Here is a 10,619-nt window from a genome sequence, read left to right as displayed (position 1 = left end):
GGGTCGGAACTGACTCGATGGCACTTAACAACAACATATAAAGTAAATATGTTAAGATACATGAAATTGACAATAAATTAATACAAGATAATCTACCCCAGATAGCAAAGATTCTGATTTGCTCATCACTAAGAAAACTTACCTTCCACAACATCAATCATGCACAGGCCCAGCAGGCTTGGCACCAGGTTGGATGCTGCTGTGTGGACTGCAATAGCACCACCCATGCTGTGTCCAATCAGCATAATTGGAGGAGGGAGATCCCCATACATGGCTTCAACCACATAGCCAACATCTCTGCAAAAAAGAAGAAACAAAATGGGAAATGTTATCCAACAGTATTGTAAAAATGAGTTTCTTTACCTTTTAATGGTCTTAGAGACTGTGCAATCTCCTAACATGTCCTCCAGTAAACTATAAAGGTAGCCATACACCTTGTTCTCCTGATAAATGGTAGGTTAAGTGTTGCAGACTGCAGGTATTGGGGTGTTGAGGACCAGTGTCATGGACGAAAATCCAGTACGTGGCTGCACTCAGACTTGTTGGCCAGAGACCCTGTGGGCTCAAGGAAGTAACCTCTGGACGTCCTGGGTTCATTGGCTTTTACGAACTTACTGTGGGGCTAGCTCTGTATAATTCTCTTTAGTCCTATTAATTCCTGCTATACTTCATACCCCTGTAATTGTGCTTCTGAGAAAATGGTTTCTTACGTGCCTCTCAATGTCTCCACTGTGTCGGCAGTGCTTAAGGTTCTAAGAACAAATCTCTCTGAGGAACAAACTCTGGCCACGGGGCACGCTCGTCCAAACTGTTCTTTATTAAATTATTTAGTTATGTTTGATATTAACTTAATACATGAGCCCTTGATACCCATGGACAAATATTAAAACCTCTCCTAAAGCCGAGGCTGTAAAAAGTTCCAAAGGCAAGTTTGCTGGAGCCAGGCTGCCCAAGGAATTAACTCAAAGTAGATGGGCAACTTCCAAGCTTTTGTTCAAAGAACAAAAGGACTGCCATCTTAAATCGTTCCCAGGTGCAGACCATTGACCTAGGCAGGCGTCTGGTTTCCTCCTGCAAACCTGGCCCAGGCAGCCCACACAGCGGGACTCCTCCCAATCCTTTTCACCTTCCCCCATCCGAGATTAGATGCTATAGGTATGTTAATTAGGCTTGAGAAACCGAGTTGCGGTCTTGGGATTTGAACCCGAAAAGTGCCATATAATAATTTGCTTGAATTTCTGGAAAATTAAGGATGTTAGATTACCAAGACAATTTGTGATGTATGTTTTAGAATTTGTAACTGTAAATCCTTGTGTCCTGTGTTGAATGAAAAATCACATTTCACTTCTGTACTGCCTCCGAAACAAACCCCACCTTCCTTTGTGTAAAGCTCCTCCCCGAAATAAAACTGGGGCACAGACCGAAGCCCGCATGTGTTCGGCTTGCAGTACAGGCAGGCATTGCAGTTGGCAAGGTGTGCAAACGGCATGCATAGCCAAAATGTTTACAATGCAGGATCAGTCTGATGCCGGTTACGCATCCACCCTAGTTCCAGGGTGTCTATGTATCTCTCTTGTTGGGTCTTTGTGTGTATTCTGTATCTGTCGCTGTCGTCGCCAGATCTCCCAACTTCGTGAACCAAACTCCCCTGTTGAGGCTGGTTCTCGACATTCTAGGACTGTTGTTGTTGTTGTTGTTAAGTGCTATGGAGTTGGTTCCAACTCAGCAACCCTGTATAGGGTTTCCAAGGAGCAGCTGGTGGGTTTGAACTGCCAAACCACCAACCTTTTGGTTCACAGTACAGTGCTTATCCTACAGTGCCACACCAGGAGTCCAAATTTTCTGATTTTCCTTTATACCACACTTACATTGTTCCAAACATTAGTTCAACTCAGGGCTTCGAACAAGTAAGTCACAGCCAACAAAGCAAAAATTCAGGTCAAGAACAAACCTGAATAAAAGAGGAGAAATACTGTTAAGATGCTTGACTGTCTTATGAATATTGGTTTCCCTTGCCTACTATTGTAAAATAGACACTTGAGTGGGATAGAAAGGAATACTGGGAAACATATTACAGAACACTTGTAAACCCATCTTCAGCCTATAACTGATTGGAATACCTAAAAGGGGTTTGAGAATTTGTCCAGTAAAACAGGCTTCTTGGGGAGCCCTTATAATGTATACGATCTTAGGTAGAATCCCGAGTCACGTCGAGAACCTTCTAAGGTGGGACATTCCCACTTTAAAGGACACGCAAACCAGTCCCAAGCGACTACAGGAACAGAAGATACTTACTGAAAGAAAGACCAGCAGGAAAAAACAAAATAAAAAAATAGAAATGGCAGTCTTTGCTTATTACAAGAACAAGCAACCTGTTCGTCAGGGAACCATCAAAGCAAGCAATCAAGTCCCTTCAGGACAAAACCCCCTCCAAGACTGAAAATCAAAGGTAACACACAAGCAGGCATGTAGGCTACCTGGCAGCTGCATTGGTCTACATGTGAGTGAGTGGGGGAAAGTCAGTAATGAAGATATGAGCTGAGTATGACCACGTTCCATAGACTCCTGCTGACCTCGAGATGAAAGAGAGAAGAGGAAGGGCTGGTTGGTCTGAAGTTTAGGAAGACTTGGGAACTCCTGTGCCCAAGGACATTGCCTTAGCCATGGAGGGCTGGAGCTGAGAGTGACGCATCCTGCCTATATGCAATGTGGGAAGATACATAAGAATGCCCAAACTTGCAGATAGTACCCGTTTGACCTATCTTCGATGGTTTGATGACCAGAGCTCGACTAGAGGAAGAGTAAGAAATTTAATAAAGGAATCAAGTGTAACTTGCTACAATTTGATGAACTTGACCTATACTTATGTAGTAACTCAAAATACCAACCACAAGGGAAGGAGTCTTCACATCAAAGATCAAGCCCATCCCCTCAGTATACAGGGTTGATAGGGATGGGCAATTTAGACATTGGCTACCTAAAATGGAGTGGAGAGACTTATAAAGACACTAAGTGGCTGGCTTACAAGTCTTCAAGAGGAAGTTTAGTTTAAGAGTGTGTGGGGTAAGCTAGAATCCCCAATGAATAGTTTTCATCTCGTCCAGATGGGTCTGGTGAAAGGAGATGGGGATAAGATTCTTATGATTCAATAGGAGTAACTGTTATCATGACTAAATGATATTGCCACAACTGTAAAGGCAGAAGTTTTGTAACATAAAGGGGGGAGTAGTAAATGTTACATTCCAGGAACAGAGCAGCTGAGGGCTTTACACTCATGGAAAGAGAAAGCTGTGTGCTGGCGGCCAGCAGACAGGCTTGCAGAATGTGCCCTTTGGTTGTTTCAATGATTACATTTTCTGAGTACTTTTTGTTTTTTCTATTTTTTGTCCTCAGCTGCTCAATCTCTTCATGACATCATCTGTGCCTCCATCTCTGATATGGCTGCTTCTCTGGTTAGGGTTCCATGTTCAGGTCATCCTCTTCTCTCTGAATGGTCCTAGGGTCGCTGTTCCTGGAATGCAAGATTAACTACTCCCCCCTTTTTGTTATGCAACCTCTACCTTTACAGTTGTGACAATTGCAATTAAGTATGATAATAACTACTCATTATTGAATCAGTGAATCCCATCCTGTCTCCTTTCACCACACCCATCTAGACAAGAGGAAAACTGTTCAGTGGGAATCCTATCTTCCCCTGCACACTCTGAAACTAAACTCTCTTGAAAACTTGTAAGCCAGCCACTTCATACCTTTTAAGCACCCACCTCCCCCATCTTAAGTAGCCAATGTCTAAATTGCCCTTTCCTATCAACCCTGTGTACAGAGGGGATAGGTTTGATCCTTGATGTGAAGACTCTTTCCCTCTCGGTTGGTATTTTAAGCTACTACATACATAAGTATAGGTCAAGTTCATCAAACTGTAGTAATTTACACTTACTTCCTTAAATTAAATTTCTTTATGTTCCTTTAGTCGAGTTCTGATCATCAAGCCATCGAAGCTAGGTCAGATGGATACTATGTACAAGTTTGGGCATTCTTGTGTGTCTCCCCTCACTTTGTATCAATCAGCTGGACGCCTCACTCTCACTCACCTGAGTGTTTTGTGTGTGTGTGTGTGTATATATATATATATATATATACAAAACAATAACAGGGGGAATAGAAGCAAATATTGTTGAATGATGATGCCTTTAGGGGATTGTAATCATGGCAATGAAATGAAATACGACAGGATGAGTGCAAAACCGTTGTTCTCCCATATAAACTATCACTCAATTAACAATAAAAGCTTAAAAATAATATTATCAGGGTGGTGGTGGTTGTGTGCCATAGAGTACGTTCTGACTCACACAGTGACGCTCTATAGGACTTTGGAGGCTATAAATCTTTATGGGAGCAAAAAGCCTCATCTTTCTCCCATAGAGCAGCTGGTAGATTTAAACTGCTGACCTTGCAGTTAGTAGCCCAACTTGTAACCCACTACTCTACCAGAGCTAGAACAGATTTAAAAAGAATGTGGACACATGGGAAATGTAACTAATGTCACTGAATAATTTGTATAGAAACTGTCAAATGGGGACCTAAATTGTTGCAAAACTTTCACTGAAAACACACAAAAAAGTATTATTAATAGTATATATAAAAAAAGAACCTGAACTTAAAAAATATGGGTGAATTGGACTGATTATTGGAACATCAAAAATTATGGATCAAAGTCCTAGAATGGGAGATTCTGAAGAGGCATAGTAAGTCTGTTGAAGAGTCTGATGAGGGGCCACTGGCCAGGAAGTAGAGAATGACACACATTCAAAGTGGTGTAGTCAGTTGCCATTCTTGTTCCTGATTCTGCCACTCAAGGGATCTGGTGTGGTGAATTATTTAATGTCTCTTGTAGCCTTGTCTATGTAACTGCTGAAGGAGTGGCAGAGGAGCAGCAGCAGCAGAACCAAGAACCAGAGCACAAGACAGAGCAGTGAGCTTTCCAGCCTATGAAGCAAATAAAGCTAAGTGACTTTGGGCAGGAAGCTTGCTTGCAGAGTGGGTAGCCTGCAAGCATTTAAGTGGGGGAGCTAGGTTTGCTGATCTCCAGAACTAGAGCTGAGTGCCTTCAGGCTGAGGCTTATGGAGGAGTGGTGAGGCTAGTGGGCATTTATGAGCAGCTGACTGGAACAACTTGCCCTGAGCAGTTTCACATTCTACATTGTAACCTGCAAACTTCCCTCATAAACACCAGTACTGTATATTGTCTGAGTTCTGGGTGGGCCATTGCAATGAAGAATTGAACCCAGCTGAATTGAGAGTACTGTGCTGAGAGACAGAGATGGCTTGGTGCCATTTATTATAGTTGGTATACAATGTGTACGCTGCCCTTGTTTTTTTGAGAGGAAGATTAAGTTTCTAGCAGGGTGTCAATCCACAATTTTCCCCATTCCGGTTATTATTTCAGTTCATTCACATTTTATAAATTCAGATCTGTTTTGGTTTTGCTTTACTGGCCATGACTGAACCAGAAAGAAACCAGTTCAAAGCTCTGGTTCAATAACATAACTGGGAAGAACTGGTTCAGAGCCTGGTTCAATTACATAAATACATACTTTAAATGTAAACATCTGTAGAATGAAAATAAGAATGTCACTTACTACTCTGAATTGCTTAAGGATTAAATGAAGTGGTGAATGTGACATTACTTTGAGAAGAGTAAAGTATTACGACAAATTTTAATAATTGTAACGTGTCACATAAAGTTATTTGAAAGATGTTCTGAGAAACTAGAAAGGTGTTCAGAGCTGATTTTTATTGGCTTTGTGCTTAGTCTTCAATTATGAGTGAAGCTGTTACACAATGTCAAACTTTTAAGCTTTTTGAAAATGGCAACTTAAGTATGAAGTTTTTGTTTTAATGTAGGTCTTCTTTGTTATAGCAATAGGGGGAATGGAAACAATAAGATGTGTTTCTAAAAACTTCTGCCTTGATTTTGGAAGATGCTGTTCTGTCTTGATGAGCACTACATTATCTCAAGCACTCATGGTGTGAATCAAAAATAGCATATTTGGACACAGGGACATAGCCTTTCAAATATGACATCTAGAATATTCATAATGGAAAAGATGCTATCGTTAACAAGGTTTCCAAGGAGTGGCTGATGAGTTTGGACCACCGGCCTTGCGGTTCAAATTGACCTTGTGGTCCAGTGCTTATCCTACAACTACACACCAGGACTCCCGTGGCAGAGATAAATGTTATCAATTCTTCTGAAGGAGGTAATTTTAAAAATCTCATACAACAATTGCGGGTATGAATAAGGTAGCTGCAGCATCTTCTGACAAACTGAATGGGTGCTAAGGAGGCTAACCAATTTTATAAATAAAAACAATATTGTTTAATATTCCTTTGAAGTTAAACTTAAGGCTAAAAAAGTAAAGCGGATCAGGTAAGTCATCTGAAGAGATAATGTAGTTAAGACATAAGGCCCAAGTTTCCTTGCACCAGTATTGTTTTTATACTAATACAATATCCTCTTTGGAAGTCAAAACAATATGAAATAAAGAAAAGAACACTAATATTTTTCTGGCCTATTACGTGCTATAAAGAGCCCTAGTGGAAACAGTGGGTTAAGCTTTGAGCTGCTCTCCAAAAGGTCAGTGATTCAAACCCACCAGCTACTTACTCCATGGAGGAAAGATGAGGCAGTCATCTGCTTCTGTAAAGATTTACAACTTTGGAAATCCTATTAGGCAGTTCTACTCTGTCCTGTAGGGTCGCTAGGAGTCAGAGTCAACTTGATAGTAGTGAGGTTTTTTTGTGGTTTTTTTTTTGTTGTTTTATTAGGTGCTATAAGATCATCTTTCTTATAACATCATCTAATGTAATCCTTTAGGTGCTCTGGTAGCGTAGTGGTTACGAGTCAGGCTGCTAACCTCATGGTCAGCAGTTTGAAACTACCATCCATTTTGCAGGAGAACAAAGAGGCTTTTTGCTCCCATAAAGATTTACAGCTTCGGAAACCCTATACAGGGCCGCTATGAGTTGAAACCGACTCCATGGTACACCACCACCACCAATGTAATCCATTAAAATAGCACTATCTGGATAGTGTTTTACAGACAAGAAAGCAAGAAACATTTACCAGGTGTATGACTTAGCCTATCAATGACTCTCATGTTGTTGTTAAGTACTGTGGAGTCGGTTCCAACTCATAGTGACCCTGCACAGGGTTTTTGAAGCTGTAAATCTTTACAGGAGCAGAGAAAGCCTCATCTCCCATGGAACAGCTGGTAGTTTCAAACTGATGACCTTGAGGTTAACAGCCTGATTAGTAACCACTACGCTGATGACTCATCAAAATATTACTGAATTTCTATCAAGGTAAGAAGAGTTGCAAATTCCTGCTACCGCACTAAAACTAAGCATGCTGAAAAGCCATTTTACCTTGGGATACAGCACTTGGATTCAGGGTAACTCCATAAAGTCAAAATTATGATGTTTTTGCTCGGAGACTACTGAAAAATGTCAGAAACAAACTAGGTAATAGATTATCTTTGGAATAAGTAACATAGAAAAAAATTATATGGAGTCTCTGAAAAACAAAAACAAGTAATATTCCATATAAAAATGATATACCAGAAAAAAATATGTTCAGTTAATCTAAAACCATGTTTGAAATGATTTTTTAAAGAAACTGGGACAAATGAACAGAAAAAGACTTTAGTTCAGAATATGTTTATGCTAAATATCAATGTCTAATTTCTGTAATAATTCTTGAACATTTCCAAGAAACTTTTGTTTGATAACAGATGTTGTTGTTAAGTGCCGTGGAGTCGGTTCCAACTCATAGTGACCCTGCACAGGGTTTCCAAGGCTGTAAATCTTTACGGGAGCAGAAAGCCTCATCTTTCTCCCATGGAACAGCTGGTAGTTTCAAACTGCTGACCTTGCAGTTCACAGCCCGATTCGTGACCACTACAATACCAAAGCTCCTTTGATAACAGATAGAATGAGTAAAATAAAACAATGCAATAGTAGATAATTTAAGTCTAGATGTCCTTAAAATCCTCATTAATTGTGTTGGAGGAGGTCCCATGATAACTGCTTCATGTATGAAGATAGACAGGATATGAAACAAACCAATTTAATAGCATGTCTCAGGTTAGAAAAGGTAAATTTACCCAGGAAAAAGGTGGTTATGATCAGTTACTTAATCATCTACCATTAGGAGAAATTTACTCTTACTAAAATCAGGCAAATTATTCAGTCACCAAGATTAGTGCCTTACTTTAGACATGTACTGAAATTTCAGAGGAATGAAAATGAGGCAGCAAGGGTTCACCTACAAGTCTAGTCTATAATTGGATGTATCACAACTTTAGAATACACTTTCTAAGGAGGTTGTTATGTGACTAGTAATACCTAGTTCATTTCCTGGGAAATACTATAGCATAGTACAGACATCATAGAAACAGAATAAATCAAGTTCAAATCTTTGCTTTTCAACTTTCACTGGAAATGCATCTTATGTTGGATTCTGAAGGTTTTGAGGTAAACACGTAAGGCAAAACTGTGTTGACAAAAATTAGGCCTGCACATGTAAAATTTTTTTGTTTCACAGAATGACTGAATTCAGATATCACTCAAAGGTTTTATTATTTCGATAATTTCAGCAAGACTCCAATTTGCTAGTCCTTTGGTTCTTGGTCATCATCTTCATCTATTATGGATGATTTTTTTATCATGTTTTCTTTTTAAACTTTTGTGCCAATTACCAATTTACTGTGTCTCCATTCTAATTCATTCTTTTTTAAAAAAAAAAAGTTTTATTGTAAATTATGTGATAGTTTACATGGGAGGACATTAGTTTTACATTCATCCTATCTTATATCATTTCAATGCCATGGTTACAATCCCCTCCATGCATCATCAACCAACCAAAAGGTATCCAATTCATTCTTCACTGACTTAACTACAAAAATGGATCGGAGCCCTTTAAATATTTTTGATGCTAAACTGTGTCAGTAGAGGGCATTGAAGAGACACCACTGGAAGAAAGGGTTCACTAACAGGCTCCAGCAGTGTGTAAGAGGAAGATTTCTCTAACGCCCTGGCCCTACAAACACTGAAAGCCACCCAGTTCCAGTAGGATACACTCCTTAGCACTCAACTCCAAAGTAGCACTCCACACACCCCTCTCATCCAATGTTTGTGTAGCAAATGCCTCTGGTGAGACATTTCCCCAGAGCAGCTTCACCTCCCTCTAAAGGACAGGTTTATGGAAAGTTCCAAAGGGACAGATTTCCAGCAAGTTTGGTTAATGTGGCATCATACAGACTTTTCTACCCTTCAGTAAGCCATAGTCATGCCCTCTCCAACAAGGTGTAGATCCCAGCAATGCAGATGAGGATTATCCTTGAGCTTGTTATCTCATTCCACCAGGTAGAGGCTGGTCCTTTTATCTGTTGTTACATTCTTCAGAGCTCTTTTTACTTAAAACCAAATCCTTCATTACTGCAATCCCATCAAAGTTAATTAATCTTTATATTGAACTTTTACTGTTCAAATTATTGTGTGACCCAGTAATCTGAGTCGACCCAGATTGATACACTTATTTAGTCAACAATATTACCTTAAAGCCTTTAATTAATTCCTCAATTTCTTTTTCTAGAATGTCAACCGAGCCAGTATCATCTATTTGCCTGGCTGTCTGGCCACTTAGATTATGTATTTCACTCTTTTGTCAACTGTAAAGAAAGCTTTTCAATTCTTAAAAATCATTCACAAATCTTACATAGACAGACAAATATGTTGGACTTTTCCAGGCTTTATTGTTCACAGAACTAAAGACACTAGCAGATTCTTGGTTCCCTTTTCAGTGTCTCTCAGGCATATACTTGACAGTCATGGTACAACATATATATTGTTAACTTCTCCCTTTCTTTTGACAAGCATTATAGTTAATGATCACAATTCCAATCTACTAAGCATGTGACATATAAATTATTCAACCTATATTAGCCAATTTCCTTGGGATGATATCTATATTATTGGTGTGGTGCTGTGGGTTAATGCACTGGTCTGCAAGGTCTGCAGTTCAAGCTCACCAACCGCTCCTTGGAAACCCTATACAGGGTGGCTATGGGTTGGAACTGACTTGACGGCACTTAACAACAACAACAATACTGTGAATTAATTATAATAAATAATATATAATAACTAGAAAGCATACAATTGGCACCTACAATAATAATAAAATCATGGCCATGAGTTTAGGCTCTGAAGGAAAACAGCTTACTCTTGGATTAAAGCTGCTAATGTAAAAAAGAGCTAGATTTCTTTTGATCTACGTTGAACATGTATTAAAAGCAGGATAGTTAGATGATTCCTGATTATGTTAAAGGTTGGTGGCTCCCAAAAACCAGTCACTGGATTGGGTACATTAAATCTCTTTATAGAGCTTTATCAAAATATACATGTCTAAATGCCACTGGTAGAAGTACTAATTCAGTAGATCTGGGGTAAGGCCAAACCACCTGCATTTTTATAAGTACTCAAGTGATCTTTTGATGAGCACCCAAGCTTAAAAGCCACTGTATATACTATATGATGAGGTTCTTGAGAAGAGTTTTATA

General features: G+C 39.5%; 1 protein-coding gene across 2 annotated transcripts in view; it reads right to left on the bottom strand.

The window, feature by feature from the left end:
* PPME1 (protein phosphatase methylesterase 1) overlaps window positions 1–10,619 on the bottom strand; it is an 86,481-nt gene that overhangs the window by 26,232 nt on the left and 49,630 nt on the right. For both annotated transcript variants that reach the window (XM_006875408.1, XM_006875409.1), the window contains exon 6: window positions 143–297. In XM_006875408.1, coding sequence (XP_006875470.1) covers window positions 143–297 — 155 coding nt within the window. The remainder of the gene's footprint in view (window positions 1–142; window positions 298–10,619) is intronic.

The sequence above is a fragment of the Chrysochloris asiatica genome, unplaced genomic scaffold, assembly GCF_000296735.1.
Source record: "Chrysochloris asiatica unplaced genomic scaffold, ChrAsi1.0 scaffold00326, whole genome shotgun sequence".
Lineage (NCBI taxonomy): Eukaryota > Metazoa > Chordata > Mammalia > Afrosoricida > Chrysochloridae > Chrysochloris > Chrysochloris asiatica.
Note: the sequence above shows the minus strand (reverse complement) of the source record. Positions and strands in the feature narration are given on the sequence as shown.